General features: G+C 39.4%; 1 protein-coding gene across 2 annotated transcripts in view; it reads right to left on the bottom strand.

Annotated features, from left to right (window-relative positions):
* The window catches only part of MYO5A (myosin VA), an 89,141-nt gene that overhangs the window by 29,373 nt on the left and 34,450 nt on the right, over positions 1 to 25,318 (bottom strand). For both annotated transcript variants that reach the window (XM_026060608.1, XM_026060609.1), the window contains exons 8-21: positions 24,741 to 24,847; positions 21,975 to 22,240; positions 21,373 to 21,454; positions 17,754 to 17,894; positions 16,679 to 16,804; positions 13,980 to 14,063; positions 10,277 to 10,438; positions 8,498 to 8,595; positions 7,972 to 8,058; positions 7,764 to 7,872; positions 5,855 to 6,066; positions 4,758 to 4,914; positions 914 to 1,153; positions 144 to 392 (exon numbers count right to left, since the gene is read on the bottom strand). In XM_026060608.1, the coding sequence (XP_025916393.1) occupies positions 144 to 392; positions 914 to 1,153; positions 4,758 to 4,914; positions 5,855 to 6,066; positions 7,764 to 7,872; positions 7,972 to 8,058; positions 8,498 to 8,595; positions 10,277 to 10,438; positions 13,980 to 14,063; positions 16,679 to 16,804; positions 17,754 to 17,894; positions 21,373 to 21,454; positions 21,975 to 22,240; positions 24,741 to 24,847 (2,120 nt within the window). The remainder of the gene's footprint in view (positions 1 to 143; positions 393 to 913; positions 1,154 to 4,757; positions 4,915 to 5,854; positions 6,067 to 7,763; positions 7,873 to 7,971; positions 8,059 to 8,497; positions 8,596 to 10,276; positions 10,439 to 13,979; positions 14,064 to 16,678; positions 16,805 to 17,753; positions 17,895 to 21,372; positions 21,455 to 21,974; positions 22,241 to 24,740; positions 24,848 to 25,318) is intronic.

The raw sequence follows: 25,318 nt of genomic DNA, 5'->3' as shown, positions 1-25,318 counted from the left end.
GAAGGAGAAAAAAAGTGACAATTTCAAACCCTAAATAAGATGCTAAACTCCATTAATAAGATGTCAGCAACAGTGGAATAAGAGGGATTGCAGAAAAAAGAGATTATGCCTAACTCTGTAGTATCTGGGGACTGCACACTTGCCTGCTCAGTTTCATGTTTGTATTTGTCTGCCCACTCCTCGATGGTCTTCTTCTCAGACTGAGTTTGGTGCAGCTCCTTCCGGAGCTTGGCGATCTCCTCCTGAAGGCTGAGGACACGGTTGGTTGCATTCTTAGCCTCCTCCTCACTCATCCGAAGCCTTTCCACGTCACTCCGCAGCCTCTCTGTCTCCGTACTGTACGTGATCTCCAGGCTACTCAGCTTCTCCAGCAGAGATTTGTACTCTTTGTTCTTTGCAAAACACAACACAGATATAGCAGCAGTTGAAAATATTCTGGATTATTTGCCTTCTATTTGCCTATAGAATATACCCAGACAAGGGAGCAAAACAGCAGTTTCCCCATTTCCAAAAAGCTTCGGTCTGTTTTTGCAGATTTGCTTAAAGAGGTGACAGAACAGTCCAGTCTCTAAGCCTGCACATTAATGTCCTGAACTCAAATCAGACAGAAAGCCCACATACATCCAATACGATCATCTCGCCTTTCCCTTAAACCAGAACTGAAGTGTTTCAGAGGAAACACTGAAGCTAAAGAAGCAGATGTTTTCTCTCAGTGTTGCTGAGAGATACAAATGGATGTTCTGTTTCAGTACTACTGGCGTCTCCCTGCCCCATCTATCAAGGTTCTTCAACAAAGTAAAAACCTCATCCCTTACAATGAAAATTCAGCGCATTTTTCAGTGAATGCCCACAGTGCTACTGAGGAAGATGACACAAGACTTCCAAATATCTTCCCTGAGTAGGGAGCCCTTACCTGCTCATCAATTTTTCGTTGCAGCTGCATGATTTTGTTCTCCAAGCCAATGTGAAGCTTCTTGTAGCGTTCCACAGACCGGGCCTCTATCTTCAGTTTCTTTAGCTCCCTCTTGGCCATCATGCGCCGGTAACAGCATTGCAAGTAAACAATTGCCTTCAAGGTCCTCTGGTAGTGCACTCGAGCCAGCCAGCCTCTTACATGTTTCTGAATAATAATAGACTTGTGCTCCCGAAGCATCTACAGTTAAGAAAAAACAGCACAAGGGGCATTAGAGTTGCAAACTACACCTGCTCAGTTAAGCAGAGTCCATAATGAGAGGTGTAAAGATGATGTATACCTCCGCCTGAAAAGAGAAACTGCTGGTGGAGTAACAGGAAATGAATATGGAATGGATTTTAAAAAAAAAGTGAAAGGGAAAAGAGGACAGGGATAAGGAAGAAGACTAGGAAGGAATTAGATGAAAAAACATGCAAAGAAGGAGCTGGGAACATATTGAAAAAATGGACATTCCTTTGTGTTGATGTCAGATCCAGGCTAATTACAAAACTATATGGTACCTGTTGGCAAGATTACAAAATACAATCCAGATGACTACTTGGTGTTGGGTGTTTTTTCTTGGTGTTTTTTTTTACTGTATCTTTTATCTTGAAAATTCTTAAAAACATTGACATATGCAGCATAGGCTTCATCAATACACAGTTTAAAACCACACTTGACACACAATGCAACTACTACGTGCTAAAATCTAGAGCACATTATAGCAGCTGCTAACAACAACAGCTGTAGTCTAGCTGAGTAGACTACAAGTTCCATTCCATTTTCCATTTTTCCCCTTTTTATGGAATTTCTTAGACTAGCCTGCATGGAAAAATACTTTTCTCTCCATTTATTCTAATCAGAAATTTTATATTGTATTAATTCCAAACTATTTCATGGGGGAAATTTCACCCATAACTTTGAGGTGCAAAAAAAATGTTTTTCATCATTTTTCAAGAACAACAGTCAAGAATGCCAGCAACTTTTGTCAATGTCATAGCCAGAGATTTCCACTAGGAAGATTCTACTACTTGGTTTTGGATCCTTCCATCACCGATGCTATCAGAGACTCCCCCAAGGTCTGGAGGACCCGAATTCCAGTGGACCACAGCTATGCTCGTAGAGCATGCCCAAACTCACAAGACTTCCATGACTCTGAGAACTTTGGAGTTCAGCTAATAAAGCTTCTGCAAACTAAACAGTTTTGTCCAAACATTAAAACTACTTAAGATTTTACATTACTTCCTAGATTTGATAGTTTAAAGACTGTATACAGTTCACATTCTTGCACTGATTTACAACGAAGTTGATAAAACAAACTAGTAGTCTAAGAAAATTTTCTTTTATATTTCATAGCAAACAAACTGAAATGTGTTACAAGTGTTACACTTTCATATCAATGAATCAAACGGCTCAATGGCAAAGCGGCAAGATTATAAGATAAACAAACTTTCTCCCTTAGCCATTTATTTTTAAAGAAAAACTGAGGAACTGAAACAACAGCACTAGATTAAATAACACACCTAGGTAAAGAAATAGATCTATTAAAAATACAGAAGGTCAAAAGTCAAAGTCCTTCAGAGTATATGACATGCAGTCAGCTTTCCTGACTCCTGTTTCCCTTCCTACATGTTTACTGGAGTAGTTCTTCAGGTTACCTGCAGACGCCTTAATAACTCAAATACAATTTGTTTTCAACAATATTTTCACCTCAAGTTTGAAAGCAACAAGTCACACAAAATACCTCCATTCTGTACAGATGGTCCTCATTTGCCAGTGAATTCTTAGATACATGTAATCCAATGGTAAAACAGCACACTCCAAAAAAAGATGAGAGTATCAGGAAATTTACTTAATTTATGAGATATTTCTCAGGAGAGCTTATGTAAAAGCTGTGGAGGAACTCAACTCCTTGTTAGACTGACAAACACATCACTCAGGCAGCAGCTTTCCCCAGGACGTATGAAATAGATGATTCAACCATTTTAAATTCCTTGTATTAGTCATGTGACTGCAACACATGCCTTCTGTTATAAAAACAACAACAGATACCTTTCACAACCCTAATGAACAACACGTGTATCATATATTACTTAGAGAGACACAGTTCAACCCAAGCGTACTGTCATAGGACAACCTTTCAGTTTCGCTCAGTTGCAATCGTCATGAATTTCAGAACCACCATGTTAATCTTAGTATGGCAGAACTTGTGTTTCTTTCTATGGCCATCCCTGTATCTTAGTTTTAATAAAATTCCACCTTCCAAGGACAATGTGAACACACTACACATAAGACAATTAATATACATTCCATCTGYGTTACCAGAATTTCATGTTTTACTACAGTGAACAATTCATTGCTCTAGGGGGATATTCCCTGACAGGCAAGTCCGACCACCTCTTATGGTGACTTCTCTAGAAATCTGCCATCTCTATTAAAAGGGAATGTAACTGGTTTATAAAACACTGCGCTACAGGACAGATGCTGTGTATATCACTCACACGACTAATTTCAGGTGTACAGAATCATCTCCCAGTTTCCTAAGGGTGGCCTTCAGTCCACATATTGATGTGATCTATCTCTCAATTTAACATGAAGTTTATTCCTTTCTGTAGATTAGCTGAATCACATCTGTCAGATTACCGTTAAAAACATGTCTTATATCTTCTAACAACATAAAATATGGTTTATAACACTGAAAATGCTAAAAATTCTAATAAAAAGGCAAATACATACCTATAAAAAAAAGACAGGTGAGTCAAGCACAGGGAGCAAAACTTACTACCTAGAAATTCTGATTGGGGGTTGCTTGTTTCCAAACCTTCTGGTTAATGTATGTTAAGATGCTATGTAGACACGTACACACATGACTGTAACTTTAAAAACAAATAAACATGTGGAACATAAGCACTAATTAACTTTTGGGTTATATACCTTTCATATCTGTTTGAGAAAAAAAACAGAATCCTTCGGATAACTTTTTGGTGAAATATAAGCTGACTTTTGAACCTAGTTCTACACAATTCTCATAGACAAAAGAGCCATGAAAAATGCTGGCATTTTATGGTCTGTTTGAACCATAATTTGGTTCCAGTCCAGTAATCACTGAAGAATAAATTCTAATTTCTCAAAGGAATTTTTTATTTTATCACAGATAGTCAGGAAAATGTTATCAATATATCACCAGGACAGGGTTATATCAATTCCTCTCCAAAATGAATCCAGCATTAGTACATAAAACTCCCCAAACACACTAAAGTTTTAATCTTCTATTTTTACGGGTATCTGCTTATTAACATTCATCTCATTCAGTATATTCTATCAACCCTTACACCATTTCACAAAATCACTGAAATTAGGGATGGAACTGGAAGAGCAGTGCATCATATCTATGTTAACATGAGTAATACTAATTCAGATTCATGAAGGCATATTCACACAAGCAGATTTTCAGTATTTATTTTAAGGGCCTCTACTTTCTATATAATGAACAAAAAAACTTTCTCAAGAGAAGCTCTCTAAATCCCTGCTAGATGCTCCGCAGAATGTACAGTCAAGGTGCATTCAGGTTAGATGACAATGTGAGCATCTCTAAAATGACTAGTTCACTGACTGCAGTACCAGATCCTTCTAATTTCCAGGTGCTGTGCTTCAATCCATGCTTTGGTATCTTGTTTGTGCATCATGCATAACAATGTGCACACAAACATTTCAGATTCTCCAGGGGACACCATAGAGCAGCTTTGTCCTGAAGGTATGCAGGAATGAAGCTACAGTGAAGTAGTAACACATTAGGATTTCTTACCATTTGGTATTTGTTCCTGGCCATGTAACCTCTTAAGAGAGCCTGAAGAGCAATAGTGGCAGCTCGCATGCATTGGTATCTTTTGCGGACCACATACATGCGCTGGAACTTCTGAATAGTGATGGCAGCCCGTGTTCTCCGTAGGAACTTGGCATAGCTAATCAAGAAAAAGATTACAGATTATACCTGTAATTATTTTCCAACTCCTGAATACTATTTTACGTCCTATAACTTTACTCTCTTTCTTAAGAGCTGCATATTCTACTTCAGTTTCTTCCTAGTGTCATCAGTGGTACAGCATATTTACTTGCTATTCTACCATATGGCAACGTGACAGAATAACAAATGAACAGAAACCTTGCAAGTTTTTCAAGGAAATGTTTTCACTTCCTCTGAGACCTGTGCTATAGAACTGACAGATAAATTCAGCTTCATTTCTCATCACCTTGTCTCCAGCTTTAAAGCTATTTCCACTATGCCACCTTCCAGATTTCCTCTCCTAATTCCTAGCTGTAGAAAATGTTTGTTCTCTCAGCAAGAGAATTACACAGTATCTTGATACTCCTTCCCAAGGCAGATTCTTACAGTCTTTGTAACCACCTTGCCTTTGAATGATACTACTCATTCTCCTGCCTTTTCCTGGGCTCATCCAGGGCCATCCCTCACTCATCAATCCAAAGGAATGATTCTAGCAGACCTACCTCCCCTCACAGCTGCACCCTGCATGAGCAATGGCTTCTCCAGCAGTACAGACAGACCAAACTGGGAGTGCAAGTGGAAGCTGGGCAATAAGAATTCAGCCAAGAGTCCTGCTTTTCCTCACTTGCAGACATATCTCCTAATAGTCCTTTTACTCTACTCCAACTAACAACACACTGTTCTAAGCATCATCCCCTTACAAAGTGACCGTCCCCTTATGAAGGTCAGAAACAGGCAGGAGAGATATACTCATTATATTCTTTTTCCTTCATTCCACTGGAAAATCATTTCCTCTCAGCCAGTATAGGAAGGAGAGAGCAAATGTATCACATTTAAATGTCCTACTTAAAGGGATCTGAATTGAGGCTAGTGTGGGTTTTCCCAAGAGTAATGCTTACCATCGTGCTTGGTACCCTCTGACATATCTCTGAATGGTGATGGCAGCCTTCCTCATACGCATGTACTTCTTTCGCATCAGCCAGCCTCGGATCGTCTTTTGGATGCGGATACAGGCAGCTCTCAACTTATCTGCCCTTATTTTTTCCAGATACGCTACTTGACCAGCCCGGAAAAATATTTTTGTCTTACCAAACTGGTACTTATCCTTGTCCTATTTTCAGAGGTAAAAAGATGATCAGTTACAGAATTAAATGTTAGTGGGGGGGGGAAAAAAAAAGGCATGAAGGCTAAATGAAAGTACAGTTAGTAAAGCGGTAAAATGATCTGTGTAATATTTCAAGCAAATCTAGACTTAAATTAGCTAGTGGAGGAGAGTATTTAATTCTACTATTTTCTCTGTATGACTCTCTTAAATAAATACAATAAGGCTACATGTAGGGTCTTAGGGAATCAACGTGAGGATTTTGCTTAGACAAGAATGCCACAAAGTTTGTAAAAGACTTGGAGAGCAGGGGAAGCGAAGAAGGGGCCCAGAGGATGAAAGCAATACAGATAACGTACATTTGCAATTTCTCTCCATCTCTCCTTCTCTGAGTGGTCAGTCTTCAACCATATTACATGGAAAAAATGAGACAGCTGGGGCTTCAAACATATACTTACCATTTACTGCACTAAGGACTAAGCCAGAATAAAACATATCTATGCTACTCAAACACATCTGAACTTTCATAACTAAAACAGAAAGAGGATAGTATTCTATTTCTAGATGGTTGTAATACTCCCTGGAGAAAAACACTGGAAATATACAAAGGTAAGATAACAAAAAAAATTTGTTGATTATTTGATGTCAAGTTGAAAAGAATGGCAGTCAAAGAGCTACAGCTCAGGATATATTTGGCATTTCATGGTATTTTTATATGGGTGTGTGTGTTTGTATGTATGTATAAGTACGCACACATACACACATACACATTGTACTAAAAAAAATAAAGTCAGTTAAGTTCAACCACAGACACAGAACGAAAAAAGCCAAGCCCCAACAGGCCTGCACAGTATTTTCCTTTTCTTTTCATAAACTTCCTCACACTGGCTTTGCACCTCGGCAAGTTAGACTTTCTTGCTTCTATACCTTCAGTAAACTTTGTTTCTTTCTCTTCCTAACTTATACTCCTGACTAAGTCCCAATTAACCACCTTCTACTTGAATAGAACTGTCTCTTTGGAGCCTGCCTTCCCCCACCGTTCCTCAGGCCTTAAGAAATGGGTAAATCCTGAGGAACCATATGAGCTCAGGTGCAACTCCAATGCTTTTGATAGCATAGCCTGCAAATACAGGGCTGCAATAGGAGATAGGAGGTAAAGCAAGAGGCTGGTGAGGTATGAGAAAGGCCTCCAGGCTAAGCAGGCAGGCAATGGTGAGAGGACTACAGGAGTGAAAAAGTTTGACTTTAACATAGGAACTGAGGAGAGTGAAAGACTCAAACACATATACCCACACAGAAACAGCTTCACATTAGAAAGCCTCCAGATAACCTTCAGAGTTAATATACCCTGCTGTTAATCAAGGTAATGCTCACCCTCAACCCACCCACATTTAAAATCACTGTCTTTCTTTCCTCATACACTGGTAAATTCAAACCACATTCCCTATACAGTAATACTGGAGCTATCCTCCTAAGAGAGCTTATTTAATTTTATTATRGTAAGAACTGCTTGTCCTTAGTAGGAGCCAAGCCCTACAGTTTCAAAAGAACGATGAATAACAGCATTTAGAGAACCTATGACTTCTTGTCCTTACATCGGTTGTTTAGTAGTTTTATAAAAAACAAAAACAGTGTGATTATTTACAAGCTAGTAAGGGGAAGCTAGCCCTTCAGATTCCAAAGATTTTAAGCACTGAGTCTAGTACCAGAATCAGCTTCTCCAGGACATTTTTACATGTCTGTTTTCGGTCACTAAGGACATCTCTCTGCTTCATCAGAACACGGTAACGGCTGAAGAACTCTTGGTATGTCCACCTGTGCCATAAAACAGAGCCAGGGTCAGTCCAAACAGTGAAAACCTCTCTCAACAAGAATAACTGCTGCTGAAAGTAATCTAGAAAAAAGCAAATATACCTTGAGGGGAAGCCAGCTGCACTGATTCGGATGGTTTCCAGGACACCGCAAGCCCTAAGCTGCTGTACTGCTCGCTTTTCATCAAATCTATTTAAGAATAAAAAGAGTACATCAGCAGACTTTTGAGGAAAGCTCTAAACAATTTAATATATAAAAAAAGATAAGGAATAAGACATTGGAATATGCAAAAACAGATTCCAATCAGAGAATGCAGATGTCAAGTGAATTCAAGGAGTGCAAACTATCAGTCAAATTCAAATGAGGAAACAATGAAGTTGCAGATATTTTTCCTCCTACATCATAATGGAAAAAATACGCCTCAGAAAGTACTCTCCCTCTGTCCAACCCAAAACATCTCCTTCTCTAAGTTCATGTACACACACAGTAAATGTATAACAACAGAAATGAGACATAACACTTTATTCCTGAGTGAGCAATGGCTAGCAGAGCCATGATCCTCCGAGCTTTTGGGCCATTCCCCCCACTCAGAGCCAGGCCTACATGAACCATACATGACCAAACTTACGTGAACGGAAACTTGAAGTCGTTTGGCTTAATACAACGCACGTAGTGTGGAGTCGTAGCATTGAGGGTTTCCATCAGCAGATGAAGCGAGTTTCGAAACTTTATGAAGAAGGAAAAGGGAAAATTATCAGGGAATAACCTGAATGAGCTCAGCCATGTTTGAAATAATCTCAGAAAAGGGATCTAAGGGTACTTGCTTATTTGTCAAAGTGCTTGTGGTAGCAAACACAGTACCAGCTTGTTTTTGTTATGGCAGTAGGTATTACAGTTTCAGATATCATCTTTGAGTGAACTGTGTTACAGTGAGACTTCTAAATGTTAATCTTTATGGGAGTAAAACTACCCTATAGGCACAAAAAACATACATGATGGACTGAGTTATTTTCAGCCTTTGACTGTCTCATTTACCCTAATCTTTGTCTAATCCATCTCATCATGATTAAGCCTCATGGCAAATTAAACAGCACTTTAAGTCAATTTAAAATCAAATTTAAGATCAAGAGAGTGGTGAAAAAAAATATCAGTGTCTTTAGCCCCACTGATCCCAAGTCTGGACAGGTCCTGTAATACTTGGCTGCAGCTCCACATGTATTTTGGAGCAGTCTGGACAGGTCCTGTAATACTTGGCTGCAGCTCTGGCATTTTGTCAACAACTCTCAACTCTATGATATTTTTCTTTAGTGCTGGACTCTGTGATCATCCTGCTTTTCAAGTATTTGGCTGACACTAGATTTTGAATAGAAGTAATCCACATCACACAGAAGAAATCATCTTTTCCACAAGAAGAGATGGAAGAAGCACTGATGAATTGATGGGTTTTGTGACTCTCTTCTCTTTTGAAATCATTTGCTTTTTCTACAGTGGTAACGCAGCTCTGCTATATCTGTATCCACAGACTCTTTGTGGATATATTACTGTTTGTAGACTTCAGAAACAATGGTGACCTTGAAGGCTTTTTACCATGACTGACCCAAAGCTATAGCACCGCCTCGCTATCAAGCCTCTCTTGTCTTTCCCAAGTATAGGTATTAGCATGTTACCAATTTATACGGTATATATTTACACTTCCARGCTTTCCTACAATAGCATAAAAAGAGTTATCCATGCAGGCCTCTGAGAAGCTCCAGGCAAAACAGGAGGCAACTGCTCACTAGTGAAGTGGTACGGGCTGGCAAGCAGATAAAAAATGAGCTCCAAACTCTCAAAAAAGTTCCCCTTGGCTCCTGCGTATAGTCCGAGGAACAATCTATCATCTGTAAAGCACTAACTGGGGACATGACAATCCTGAGAAAATACCTATTAAATTTGATTTTTAAGGTGGAAAGTAACAAGGAGGAAATGAGTTCCCCAGCCATACTGATCTGTATACTATTAGTTTAATTCTGGCACATTGGCATGTATATTTTATGTTTAGCCCATTGATAATTGGAGCCAGGTTTTCTGGGGACTGAACTCCTACTTTTGATTTGGGTCAAAGGATGTGGCACATGATCAAAAAGACCCACCGTAAGATTTTAAAGCTTTTCAGCATCCAGCATGCTAAACCTGTTTTGAAAAACATGAGCTTCTACTTTGACATCATAATGAGAACTGAACTCTCAAAAATTTTGACCCAAAATGTATTAGCAATTATGGTATATTTGCTCCAAACTTAAGTCATAAGCAACTGCAGCTGTCTCACAATCACAAGGGATCACAGGAAGCAGCAGCACACCCTAAGACCTATCATACATTAGCTAAAGGGAGAGATTATTTAATAGAGTTATATCTCCAAACTCACCTGATGTCCAACAGTTTTCTTATGTTCCTTGCTGGTTTGACCTGGCCTGGTCTTAGCTGGTTTTACAACAGTTCGAGACAATGGCACACGGCCTGAAGGGGTTGCTGACGTGGGACTGAGGACCTTCTCCTCATCCTGGAATAACTCCGGTAGCAGCTTAAACTGGTGTAATAGTATAAAAAATATGATGGCTAAGAATCCAGCAAGTGATTCCACCCTTTTGTATTTAAGATGCTAGAATTCAAGCTCAGTTTCTGTAAGCACTGTTTTCTTCTATCCCATGTGGGAAAATGGGGACAAGTACAAAAAGCATTTAAGCTAGTAGTGTAGTGAGTTGACCAGTGATGTAATACTAAGAATTTCATGGTTTTGATCAGTGAGCCTCCTTCTGAAAGTAAAATTCTGATTTGAGTTTCTTTATAGAGCAAGCAATAGCTTCCATGTGAAACTGTTAGATACTGAGAGCAGTTTTTTAAGTGCCAATTGCAATTATATATAGCTACTTTGATGTTAGAAGGAAACAAAATGGTTCTCTCATATTCCAGTGGTGCAAATGACTCCTTTGTGGTTGAGAAATATCTAGGACAGGACACTGAATAACCCAACAGGCAACAAAGAATATCCCTGCTTTATCACTCTAAAATGAAATAATCAACTTAAAAGAGCAACCATCAACTAAAAAAAACATCAGCCAAATTCATCTGACTGAAGATCTGTTATCGGGCCAGTGGGAATGAAAGAAAAAAATTAAAAACCTTCCTAAATATTACCAAGAGCTTCTGGTTCTCTTTCTATAACTATAAATGGCTACAAAATACATCCAAATATAACAGCTGCTTTAAAGTAGCTTGTAACTACAAATAATACCACCAGGTCTTTCTACTGACAACTTTATCACTTCAGAAGCATTATAAGAATAAGAAAATCTGAACTTCTCTACCTGTCAATGAATAATCTTTTATCTAGCATCTGTGCACTTTCTCCCAAGAGATAGGAGCATTCAATTTTCAGTACTAGAAAGTGCTTGGGCTAAGTACAACCTAAAAAATAAAAAAATTGGTTTTGCCTTATAAAACTTGGTGAGCATGCATGATATCCGATAAACATGCTGTGCAACAAAATGATATTTGTACTCAGTGGTTGTACCAGATGGACTAGCAGAAGGCATCAAACATTCCTCAGTAACATCTAGCACAGCACTCCAGCAGAATATAATGACTGTGAATGCTACAAAGATATCTTAAATCTTTAAACTAAAAGAGAAGTATCATAGCTCAGCCTTATCTCACCTGAGTCTTCCAGATTAGGAACATGGTCACCTCAGATTACCTCTTTAGTTGATGGAAGAACATCTCCAGAGGGTGATTTAGCTCATCTCCTTCCACTGACTCAATACTGAGCTTAGGATGACTGGGCCACCAATATCTCGCTCAGTGGCCTGCAGTCAGCTGGAGTGAATCTGTGTGCTCAACCATCTGAGCTACACCACCAAGTCTTTCCACCACATATGGAAACTTACTTGAATCTAAATATGCTTTGTCTCCAAAGAAACTACTGATGCTCTAACACAACAGGGTGCAGGGAGGGTGTCTCCCAGTGTCTGGATTGCTGATGGACCAGATCATCTCAGGAATCAAGTACAAAAGTCTCATTCCCTCCTTCCACCCCTGGGAAAGTCTGTCTGTAAAAATGGGCAAGTGCGTTTCGAAGTCACCATTTTCATGGACACTGCCTCAGTTATTGCATACAAAAGAAAGGAGCAATGTATGGCCTTCATCAGCATAGGTCAACAACAGGAGATCACTGCTGAGAAGATCTACACTGTGGGGGTATTTATGTTTTGTTTTGATTTTGTTTTTTACTATCTCATCAGTTTTCTTGGTTTCACAGAACACTAGCAATATTCAAAGAGGATGAAAACACTGATCAAAGGGCAGATAATTCACACGGTAGAAAACTAGCAAGCATTTTCCCCCTGTGAATTTTTTAGATGACTTAACTGACATGCTGCCAACATAATCTAACAGACCATTTCTTTCAATACAGAACAACAACAGGAAGATTTTAACAACATGCCAGTAGCAAGCAGAAAAGCCAACAACTATCATATTACTTTCATGACAACGTGCATGGAAACTGAACTGGTTTAAATAGATCCTGTGGGTGGATTTATAGAGGAAGTCAACATATATAGCCAAACACTACAGAGACTGCCAAGAAAAGTATGCGTGACATGCACTTTGGAGAGCAAAGAAACATTCTAGCTGTATGCTCAAGTCCCTAGAAGCAACACTATGCATGAGAAGGATGACAAATGATGCATTCAATTTAGAATTACCTTCTGTTGAATTTGTACAGCAGACCCAGAAGAAAGCAACAAAACAAATTAAAAATCAGAACCATAATCCTACTACAATTACTAACAAAGAGAGTCTTCTGAAAAATACAAATGAAACATTCTCCTTTCAAAACCTAYATTTCCTTCACAATTGAATTTTTCTGTGGAAAACATTGATTTCGGTAAAATTTCCCACGGGGGAAAAACATGTTGTTTCTTAATGCTCAGACTGAACTGACTCAACCTACTGAATCTGCCTGAGCTGTCGTGATGCTTTTATGGGAGCTATGTGTCCATCCTCCTTTTCGCACTGGACTACATCCCCCAGAGCGCCCTGCACCGCTGCTCGGACAGAGGCACTGCTGCTCTGCGGCACAGCCTGGACCAGAGCAGCACAGCCTGGACCGTGCCAGCTCCCAGGAGATACCACAGTGCCTCACAAAGACACAGCAGCTGACTTCAACTCAAAACATTTCAAGATTTCTCAGCGGAAAGTCTGCTGTAGTTTTTCATTATACTACATGTTTTAACCATTTAACTTCATATATCTGCTCAGAATATATACAGAAGAAAAAAAAAAATGTTGGATTTCCTGATAGAATAGTAATTGCGCTGCCCTGATAATTGTATATAGTCTGTCCTTGATACCAAGCTTCCTGGGACATTAGAGCTAGCAAATTCCCAACAGCCATCACAAGGCAATGTTGAGTTAATTGCCTTTACATTTCAGAAGAGCACAACTAGCATTTCTGCCATACACTAAAGCAGGCAATTGCCACTGAGTGCCTGTTCTATAATATTCCTTCATGCAATATTTTTCAATTCAGATGTATCTATTCATAAATATCAAAAAAGCAAGACTCAGTAACTACTGGTTCATGTCCTCAGCCCCTATAGATTTCCTTCCTCTCTCATTTTGTTTCTGGAACAGAATTTTTCTCTCCTTCGGAGATTTTCTGCTCAACTGTCAGGCCAAAACCAAGGAGCTTCTACTTTCAGATTAAAAAAAAAAAAAAAGAAGGGCTTAGCTTAGGTATTAAGCCTTCTTTTACTACCATAGTATATCAGGAGCCCTTTATGCCTTTATAAAAAATATAGCAAAGTTTTATGGAAAGTTAAAAAAAAAAGTTTTAATTTTGACCCACTGAAATCCATGGCTAAATATAGACTGATCTTACAAGGAGGAAAATCAGGCTACAGGACTTTATAAATTTGTAGGATAACCAAGTAAAACAAACTATGCTCATTTTCAAATGATCTGACAGTAAGAGGAAAAAACTTTCCCAGGTTTATGAGAAATTTCATAGGAAAATGAGCCTGAACTTCATAATATCAAAAGAAGACAATAAAAATCCTTATACTAACCTTACTTGATTTGAGGACCTTAATTTGTTCTTCATAAACTGTGTCCTTATTCTTTTCCAGAAAGCCTTCACATTGATATTCCACCTGAAAACAGTCATTTTACAAAAAGTAAGTATTAAAAGTATTTAATAGGAATATTTTTTACAGAATTCACCAGCTGTAGCACTTACATTTAAAACAGATAATTCTTGTGGATGTTGAAAATATCAGCCCTCAAATGCATCTATGTTAAATACAGATTTTGCTCAAAGAAACTGCTTTCCAGTAAAGCGTAAAACATTAAACCATACAGAAATGAATAATACTATTGCATTATACCAGATAAATTGCACTGCAGAGAGATGTCTGTGGTAAGACGAGACTGAATGGTTACCATAAAGGTGAAGAATCATAACTTGTGTTGAGCACTTCCAAGTTGAAGTTATCAGGGCTGTAAAACTGTGTGAAATCCACACGCAACTGAGAAGAAAGTATCTCATCTCATTAGCTGAGATACAGTAAGTAAATCTGCCTGCAGCTTATTATGAAAATGCATTATATGTACTATTTTTTCCAGGAGTTAAAAAAAAGTCTGGATGTTGTGACAATGCACAACAATCCTCTCACAGGGCCATGGATTCTCCTGGACCAAAGAATGGCCAGGGCTTCAAATGAAAATCTGATAGATCACTGCCATAATTGAAGGCTGAACAAAAAAGAAAATCTATTGTCAAAAATCTATACCTTAGAATTTTAACATTAATTAACATAAATATTCCAACATGCTCTAAATGTCTCACACTAATTGTTTGAAGGAGGATCTTGTATCAGCAGAAGTGCAGGCTACAGACTACAAGAACAGACCCTAAAATCGATTTTGTTCTTTCAGAGTAGATAGATGGATGCCCATCAGCAGCCCCCCTTTCAGTACTGCCATTTAACAATGTGTGCACAATGACAGCATTCCAGGAGCTGCAAAAAATTAAAAGCCATATCCTATGGGGAAAAAAGGCAGAGGACCTCCCCAAGGTCTATCCACAACTCAAATCCTGCTCTGTTACTTCGGGTGCCATTAACGGGTAGAACTGAGGGAGGCTGACACAGTGTCACCAGAGGGCAGCAAGATCTCTGCATTCTTGCAGACAAGGACAAAATAGGCATAGAGTTTACTAACCTGCCAGCTACAGCTTCATTTTTCTCTTCCAGATGTCTGTATGCATTCACGTAAGCATACATGAAGTAAAGATAATGCATCACAGCTCTGCCAATACCTGTTTAGAGCTACTTGTAGCTTTTCTTGGACCACACTCCTCAAACCAGTCATAGGAAAGCCCTATTTTCAAACACTGAAGTTTAGCCTATTTAACAGTATATGAAATTTTAATTAAGTTCTTCTTGTTCTTCTATCCAGCAAAGAAAACAGAACTCCTAAGTCTAACAAGAATGTTTCTATAACTGTTTACTTTCCTTAAAGAAACATTAGAAGCAACAGGAACAGGTTCTCCCTTCTAGGTACAAATTCAAGGAACTGGAGGAAATAAAGTGGAGGCAAATAAGGGCCTCAAATCCTGTAAGTTAGCACATACAAAGCTATAGATAAGAATCCCAGAATACTTCTAAGCACTGTGAGCAAACTTCTTTTGGCAAATCTGACAAAATTCTCAGCCAGCTTCTTTGTTCAACAGAACAATTATCTTAGATCGGATTAACTTTGTTTAATTTTAATCTGCAGAGTTGCTCAGTCTGATTATGCACATGGTTAGAGTCTAACCAAACATGCACTGCACTGGGCTACTTGTCTTCCAGCTTACTAGAAATAGCTGTTCACTGAGCAGCAGAGGCAAAGGGTGGAAAAAGTACATACTGCTCCCGTGATAAGAACAAGGGTGTGTTAGCCTCTTTCCTGTTTGCACATTAAGATGGCAGCAAAACCAACACCATTTTTTCATTGCTCTTTAGCTAAAAATATAGTGAGATATATGATTTTCTATCAGGCATATTTCTATAGTGCGACTGGAATTTGTACAATTATGTTGTGACTTGCAAATACACTAAGCTGTTATGTTTTGAAGAAAGGATGGCTAGCGGTTAGAGCATGTGATAGGAGTCAGGAGCTCTTGTTTGTGTTCCTGGTTCTGCACAGCTGCCAGGTCAACTTCATTCTTCTGGTATAGAGACAGGCACACATTTTGCAAGAAGCTGAGTAGAAAATTAGGCTACTGCCCACTGATCAGCCCCTTGGCTCATTACTACTGCCTCATGGCCAGTGGAAACACTTGCCAGGCACTCCCTAACCAACTTCATCAAACTGAATCACGTTAGCCAAAATCTGCTGTTTAAACCAAATGACCTGAAGTGGCTCACCATGTTTGACCAGGAGAGAAAACCATCAGTGGAAACCTCTAAGAGCTTGAAGGGCACAGTAATGAGCAAGCAGAGCTGGTAACCTCTGGCACAACTAGATATGGAAGTGTATGTTGGACCACAGCCTGAGCTCTGTATCTAGTCTGCAGACAGGTTTTACCAGGCAAAAAAGCAGCCCAACAGCCTGGTCTATGCACGTTCAAAGCGTTTCCAGGCAAAAGCTTCATTCTGAGTCAGGAGCTATCCCAGCCTGGTAATTGCCTGAAACAGCTGCTTATCTCAATCTTCCCCCCCTACACCCCACACTCTTAGTACCTCAAACTTTGGGAAAGAAGTACCAAAAGAAAAATCCTTACCTTGTCAGCAAAGTGTTGGATGATAAAAGCCTTATTTGACAAACGTGGTTTTTCAAAGAGGGCACATTTATTCAAGTGAGTATTGTAAAGTTTTTGGGCCCAAGTGTCATCCGAGCCTTTTGGCATCTATGTAAAAGAACACAAAACACCATTTAAAATTTCTTGAAAATTTTTCAGTACTGAAAGAAACTGGGAAGATGGGGGACAATACTTGGTGTTTTGCTTTAAAACTCCAACTGCACTCCAACTCCAGTGATTTCCAGTACCAAGTAACCAGCTATGCACTTGCCCTTCACACACTTAAGGCTGAGTGTAGTGCCTACTACAGACCCCACAATAGCCAGAGCTGCCTCCTTCTCCATGACTCTCCATGCTGCTTGTGGAGTGAGTCCTTTAACTGAATTACTGAAATACCAAATGGAGGGAGAAGGAGAGGAAGAAAGAAGGTAGAACATAGAAATAAACATATAGCACATATGATGCTAATAATTCTTTCAGTGTCACACATGTGAAAACAAGGACCCAAGAGATATATTATCTGAGATGGTGCAGTTCTGACCCGCAGCACTGTAGCAGGTCAGAACTTCACCACCATCATCAGCAATTTTGTGATGCTGTCACACAAAAACCCCAAGCTGAGATCCCACTGAATTAGACACCACGTACCATGCAATAAAGAAAGAGTGCCAATTACATGGCTTATATAAAGTAATTTAAGAAAAAAGACAAAAGGTGAGACTTCAAGTGAGAGGTGATCTTAAGAGAAATTTGACAGAACCAAAGACTGCATTTGCTACGCTCAGGAAGGAGAAAGTTGCCACAGTCAAAACAAATGTCGATCAGAGATCTAGTAGCAGCTATAGATACTTGGATGGAGAGGAGAAAAACAAACAAACAAACAAAAAAAACCCCACACATGACTAAGACTCCTCCTGTAATTGCAACTCTAAGTTCTCCAAATCATTTCAACAGCAGTGTCAAAATAATGGTTATGTGCAGATGACTCTTCCCTGTTAGGCTCCAGAAATAGGATGTCTGATGACCTCTTTCACCATAAAAGCCCATGAACACACACCTTACACTCCTCATCTAATAGATCCAGAATTCCCATTTTGGCCTCTATGAGGTTAATGCAAGGCTGATTGTCGTAGAAATCAATCAAGGTCCATGGTATTTGCTCCTTCATATATTCTTCCTGTTCCAACTTAAAGACATGCTACAGGGCAAAAAGAAAAGAGTTTTCTGTAAAATAAAATGCAGAATACATACAGAACTCTCACTTGAATTCTTCCTAGCACATTAATCCAGGCTATCAAGCGACACACAAGTTCAACTGAATAAGCCCTTTAACAACTAAGTGCATGAAAGATGAATTAACCTTTTTTACTGGCATAAAAACAAGAGACTAAATTAGAGCATTCTTCTGTATTCTCTGAAAATAAGGTCTATTTTTTCCTATCTTTTTACTATATTGCCTCACAATTACTATAAGTTGTTTTTTTTAATCAAAAACACACAACCCAGAAAAAGCCTCAAATAGAGGAATAGCAATTTATAAATTTGGATGTGCCACACATTCGTGATTTTCAAGTTATGAATACTGCTCCATTTCAAGTAAAATTTCACTATATATCATTTTGTGTTTTCTTGTAAAAGAACAGAGTTCCATTTTCTCTCAAATGACTACTGTTTTTTCTGAGATGATATATTGCATAAARTATACTCCAGCAAAAACTTGAAAGAATGACTTTGACTATTAGCATAAGAATTTCTTTTAACAAATTTTTGTGGAAATTCTATCTAGTACAAAGAGCAATAAAATGAAACTGTAAATGTTTGAAAAAAGTCACAAAGAGCTGCACATCTTTAATGAAATACGCATAGGAGATAAAGTGAAACTTCAGAAAAATGAAGATAATAGTAATAAAAAATATTAAACAAATTGTGGTCTTAATAGCACAAGCACATTTTTTTTTAAATAAAAAGACTGCTGACTCCAGTTATTTTAAACTATGTTTTTTCCCCCCATTTAAGTTTTAATATATACTAACTGCTCTGACAGGCAAAAATAAATTCAGAATATATCTTAATAAACAGCAAGCAACACCATTACGGACACCATTTAGGGGACCAACACAAACATCTGCATTCTTAGAAAAATGGTTCTTAATTATCCTCTTAATTCAATGTGGAAGTCTATAAACACCCTGCAGCTCTCCAGCACACGTCAGTAAGATAGCAGAAAACTATCCTGACAAAGCAGTTTATCCCTTTTATTTCATTAGCTTAACACAATCCTTTCCAAAACAGCACTCCCTGAAAGTGCTCATGGGAGTCATTCCACATGCTAGTCACTTAACAGCTGCATTACATGGTAAGCTAATTCCTGACAGGAAAGTAAATGATAAAATTTTATTGGTTGATCATATCCAAGCTATCTAAATCCTAAAAGAAAACATAAAACCATACCTTTACTGTAAAGGAATTAGCAATTATGTGGCGAAAAATGTCTTCAGACATAATTTGGTTTACAAGGTGATCATCACACTGCAGAGGGCTACCGAGGCGGTCGGTGCGCTGGAGCACACGACATGGGAGGAGAGGCTGAGCGAGCTGGCTCTGTTCAGCCTGGGCAAGCGGAGGCTCAGAGGGGATATTAGCTGTCTACAACTGTCTAATGGGAGGGTATGGAGAAGACAGGGCCACACTATTCTCAGAGGTGCCCACTCGAAAGACAAGAGGTAAAAGATACTAGTTGGAATACTGAAAATTCTGACTTGATATAGGGAAAAGTAGTCTTTACCATGAGGGTGGTCAACCACTGGAACAGGGCCTGGAGAAGTTGTGGAATCTCCATCCTCGGAGATGGTCAGAACTGAACCCGGAGGGCCCTGAGCAACCTGCTCAACTGGATCTGCTCAGAGCAGCAGACTGGGCTATGTACCCTCTCAAGGTCCCTTCCAACCTACACGGTTTGTGACTCTATGAATGTACAGCGCACCACCCCCTCCTCCCAAGCCTGACATTTTAAGGAAGCAAAGAGTGAAGACTGTTATGAAAGACCTGGCAAATACAAAATTACAAAGCTTTTACATCAGATGGCTCAGTACTGGGAGAGGTTCATGGCATCACAAAATAATGCCATGCTGTATGTGAAGAAGCTGTCACAGTTTCATGTTTGTATAAGTTGTGACATTTGCCAAAGAAACAACAGGTTTAACGTTGAACCATGTTCTTATCTGCAGAGATACAGTTATTGTCCTTATTGTCTAAGGAACTGTGCTGTACCAGTATGTCCTGACAATCTATTCAGATGTATTTACTCATGCCAAGACTTACTGTTGTTAAGTTCATTTAATTTCCCAATTCCATGAAGCTGAGTTTTCTTAAACAGCAGTACAGAAGCTGCCACTTCCATCTTTTTACATCTTCCTCTCTCCAGCACCAAAAGCACCCACAGAGAGAGACAAGGTGTTGGATGGGTTAGAGAGGGAAGAGTGAGGCGCCAGGCTATGTGGTACTTTAGCAACCCCAGAGAGTACAAGAAGGGCTACTGACAGCCCTTTTCTAAACTGCCTTCAACCCTAGGCCTCCCTGCTGCATGCCAGGTAGCAGAGATCAGTCCTATGGGAACATGTTGAGAAGTGTGTTGTTTTGGTAGCTTATTAGGAGATCAAAATAGCTACAAAACAAAAGCCCCTTCACTCTCTCCTTTGTGAAATGAGTGCTGATAGCAACAATGTGAGACAGGAGGAGAACACGGGAGGAGTGATCATTACTGAAGAAGTGAACCCTTACAACTTTCATAGTGACTGGGTTTTTGCTGCAGAGCTGAGAGATCTCAGAAATTCCTTGTAATTAGCAGTTATGACATCTAGCTTATGGAGTTGAAACCATCTGTAGGACTATAAATATAGAAAGCACTTTTTGGAGCTGGAAAGCTCAGCTTCAGTTCTGACAAATAGCTTACTTCCAGTCATGTATCTCTGCTGCTGGGATTAACAATTGTTCAGGATGATCCAATTCTGCAAATATGCACCACCATTGAGGTACATTTGTAAATACAGTTCAAAGATATTTCAGTACTGCAGTGGAGCCTAGCAACAGAGCTAGCATAAATAACTTGGTTGCTCATTCTGCAGGTAAGATATATAATTACAAACATCACTAAGCCTGAGGAGAGAGAGAGAACAAATTGTGATCTCTCTGAAGGAGGGAGAAGAGGTGCCTCTTACTACATGACAGTAATCAACTGTATGAGGTGGCTGTAAAACCTCAAAAAACGCCAGTTGCACCAGCAGAGGAAAATGAAAGTGGCAGATTTCCAGCAGTGTATTTCTGCTCACTGCTGTCAGTGAAGAGGTTCGCATTGGAGCTTATAAAGACACAACTAACTCCAAATTCATCCACATAGTGCTCTCATTGACAGGCAATCACAGGGTCTTAATTGCAAAGCACTGCTTCTGTCTTATAATTGTTACTGTGATCAGAATTTCAAATAGTCCCAGCATAGCAGTTAGTCATAAAATCTATTTCTAGGAGACAGTCAATCTTTCCCCATCCCCCAAAGCCCACGGCCAGGACAGCTGGTTAATAGACTGAAGGAATTCATCTTAACCACTGGGGACCCAATTAGCAGAATGGACTTTGGTAAGAGGAAAGGGGAAAGGAAATGCCTGTAATTTCCTACTTACCATATTGAACTGTTGCTGCAGTTTTTCATTGGCATAGTTGATACAGAACTGTTCAAAGCTGTTGATTTCAAATGTCTCAAATCTAAAGAATGCAGATATTCAAAATTACTAGTGCAATGAAAAAAACCAAAATAAATGACCGTATAATTTTAAATTCCTTCTCTCCAAATTCATTAAGTTTTCCCAGGTATATCAGGCAATGAAGCAGATAGGGAAATGGGAAACTGCAGTACAAAGGCAATTCAGAGATGCTCCCTCTTCTGGCTGCCAGAGGAGATGAGGAACATAGAGAAAGGATGGATGCTCCTGGAGAGCACGTTAATTACCTTTGCCCTCTCTAAAACTGCACCCCTGGAGGAACCCTGAGATTACAATTCTATTGTAACTTTCCCCAATGCAACACATAAAGGAACTATCAAGGGCAAGAAAAATCCCACTATAAATGTCAAACCTGATCTTAGATTAATGTCAAAATAAACACCTACTTCTTTCAGCTGGAATAAGTAGCTGCTAAGGTTTTTGGTTTAATTCACACAGCACTACATAATAAAGACAAAGACACTCTGCAGTGAGATAATTATATCTGTGGCATAAAGACTCACCCATAAATGTCCAACACTCCAATGAACGAATGCTGTTTTACAGCAGAATGGAGGGCTTTGTTCACATGATCTACAATCCAGTTAAAAAGATTAGCATAGATATGTTTGGCAAGTGCATCTCTGGCATTGATGGCATGAAGTTTAGAAATGGGCTTGATGTAGGTTTCGGTGGCAGTGGCGAGCTTCCTATGGCAAAGCCAGTGGGCCATCTCTTCGTACTCCACACCCATGAGGTCACAGAAGATGGTGAGGGGTTCATGTTTGGGCTAATAAAAACAAATTTGTTAGGTCTTGAAACTGCTACCAAAGGGACACGTGTAATCATGCAATCCAAAGAACTGCCTGCCATAAGTGATCTAACAATAAGCAGCAACTGCATTCTTTCTTAGCTCTTCTTCCCTCAAAATGTAACAAGTTCCCTACCCACTTATCACATTTACATCACTTGAGTAAATTACTGAATCACCGTTTCCCCAAAGGCATTTTACTATATTTGTGTTCACCAAAAAGCCCCACACAGGGAACCCACAACCTTCGCAAAAATGAATCATCTAACTTTGCATGGATAGGCTTTGTATTTTGAATTCTTATAACCAACTGTTTCAGTTTTGAGTAAAGAAAATAGCGAGATGACAAGGACAGGATAGCAGCTGTGTGCTGAGGATAGCATCGAATAAAACTCCTGAGTGGCACTCTCATCTATTCACATACATCCACGGCTGGGACCTACATGTAATGGGCCATCACAGTCCAAGTCAAGAACAAAGAGGAAGAACTATGGAAAGGCTTTAGCATTCTGGTCTCAGAAATTAACACATGCATTTCCCTAATGAATTGTGAAAACAAATGTTAAGAGATTAGAGCACACAAAGTTGGACTGTACAAGTCTAAGAAAAAAATGACGTTTGGTCAATGGGATAAAATCACCTAGCAAGACTGCATCTTGAAAAGGCTATACAGTATTCCTATATAAAGTCAGTGCAGTGCGTTTACCACTTAATGAGTTAAGATACCACACCTCATTGCTAACAGACAAACTAATAGCTAGAAATCAAGGCAAGTCTTTCCTCTTAAGGAACTCTCCTAACACTACCTCCTCTTCAGGTTCACTTCATACCCAGTGGCTCAACAGCATGCTGACAAGGACAGCTTACAGGGAACTGTTACTATATGCCCAGTAACTTCAGGGTACATGAGCTTTATCCTTCTATTTCCAAGTCTTCTGGCCTTCTGAAGTCTCTGGGGCATTCTCTAGTCCTTACAGCCCGAACTTCCTGCGGCAGGGACTCTGTACACTTTCAACTTAACCACACCACTTTAACCAGCTCAGAAGACAATAAATATTAAATTAATAATAATAAACACTGCACAGAAAAAGTGTCACATTAGAGTTACTCAAGCTGGCATTAAACAAACTGATTCATTCACACAGCACAATGCAGAGATAGAGGCGCTCAGCTCCCTGAAGTGCTACCAGTGCATCACTGCACCCGTGCTTCCCAGATGGACCAACTCGCATGGCAACAGAGCTCTGCAGTGACACGGCTACTGCCAGAGAACAGCACAGCTCAGGTAGCTGATGCCATTGAGCAGATATTCACCTCTGCCTGCTAATGCTTCCTACTTCAGGATGGGATTGCACAGGAACTTTCAGCTTTGTACTAGCTCATTCAGTGGGATTCTTGCACTGATGATACTCATTACAAATAAGCTAGCTCATCATGTTTTGGGGCTCATCAGCTTCCTATCTGTGATAATTAAATTAGGCTTTCTTTGCAGTGAAAACCTTTTTAAGACACACCAAAGAGCTAGACTATCGCTGTGGTTTCACAGCAGCTGTCCAATATATCCCACATGTGGTGTCAGACTAGGCAGCCACATCAGCTGCAGCCTGGTGGAGGACCTGTTGTCTCAGCCCCACAAACTGCTACTGCAGACACTTGAGAAACCAACTGTGAGTACAGTGAGAAAAAGCCCTTCAAATGCTACTAATGTTTGAAAAGAAAGAAAGATGAAGGCTGCATGGTCCAGCAGCGGACATTCAGGGAAAGGCAGAATGAGAAACTGGTCACTTGAGAGTCCAAGGAAGAGAAGAGTAACAAGAAGAAAACAAGCCAGATCCCTTTTTTCCCCTCATCTCCAGAATATGAGCTTTAGTAAGAAGCTTTGGTCCTCATCAAATAAAGAGTGTTTTTCAGAACAGACTTCACACTCCCCATTGCTGACCTCCAGACAGGTAAGAAAGGACTGATAAAACCATGACACCCTTAAAAAAGTTACATGAATCACTGCTTTTCTGTATATCCTATGCTCCCTTCTAGACACCTCAGAGAGCTTTGAGAAAYGTCTGATTTGCAATTATTTGTGTCAGTCTGGCATTTAACATAAAACAACTCATCCTGCAAACCATTCACTGTAGGGCAGGGAAACTATTTATGTAGGAATATAAAGATCTATACACCTGCCCAGGATCTTCAAAGCTATTCTGTCTGGGAGAGTTTTCTAGAGCAGACCAATTACAATTTTGAAAAGAAATTAAGGGAGCCACAGTTATAATATGGAGAGTCTGTGTAAAGGATCTGAACTGGAAAGAGTTGAATCCATCTGCAAAGAGAACAGTGAAAATGTTACCAAATTACAAAGAAACACATTGCTTGTGTTTTCATATTGTTACTCTTTTTCACCAGAGGTCCCTACCCCTGCAAATAAACAGAAGACAGAACTGTCATAGTAGAAACCAGGCCTTTGAGCTCATTTACTACTCACAGGAATAGTGCAGCTGTCAGCATCCCGAGATGCAAACTCCACATTGCCCAAGTGAAGGATACCAGCAAGGATTCGAAAGATTCCCATCTGGTAGGAATCACTAATCCCTGAAAGAGGATGAATAAAATGTTTTGAGTGAAGAGAGAGTAAAGAACCAAGAGCTGCAGCTGATGAAAAATTTTATTAGGAAGAGAGAGAAAAACTGACACCAGTGTGTGTTTTTGCAGAGAATCCGGCATTTGAAAGCGTTGCATTGTTCCACTTCTATTAATAACTTTTTACATCCAGATGCAAAAAAGATCCATTAAATTGAACTTTTTAACTTGTTGTTTCAAAATGCTTTCTCAGTGACCTCCAACACTGTATAAGCTACACCAAGGGAATCCAGCATTTATTTATGCTCATATAATGTGCCCTACTCCTGCACTAGATATGTGATTCCACTGCAATTTAAATACCTTTTAAATGCAATAAAAGTATCTTGATCCCAAAGGTAATCAAACTCTCCTGTTTTCTAAACAAAGCAGAGTATGAAGAAAACAAACACAAACATCACTGAAAACATTTGCTAGGATATC

The sequence above is a fragment of the Apteryx rowi genome, unplaced genomic scaffold (genome assembly GCF_003343035.1).
Source record: "Apteryx rowi isolate R43461 unplaced genomic scaffold, aptRow1 scaffold_17, whole genome shotgun sequence".
Lineage (NCBI taxonomy): Eukaryota > Metazoa > Chordata > Aves > Apterygiformes > Apterygidae > Apteryx > Apteryx rowi.
The sequence above is the reverse complement of the archived record's forward strand: the minus strand, read 5'-3'. Positions and strand labels throughout refer to the sequence as shown.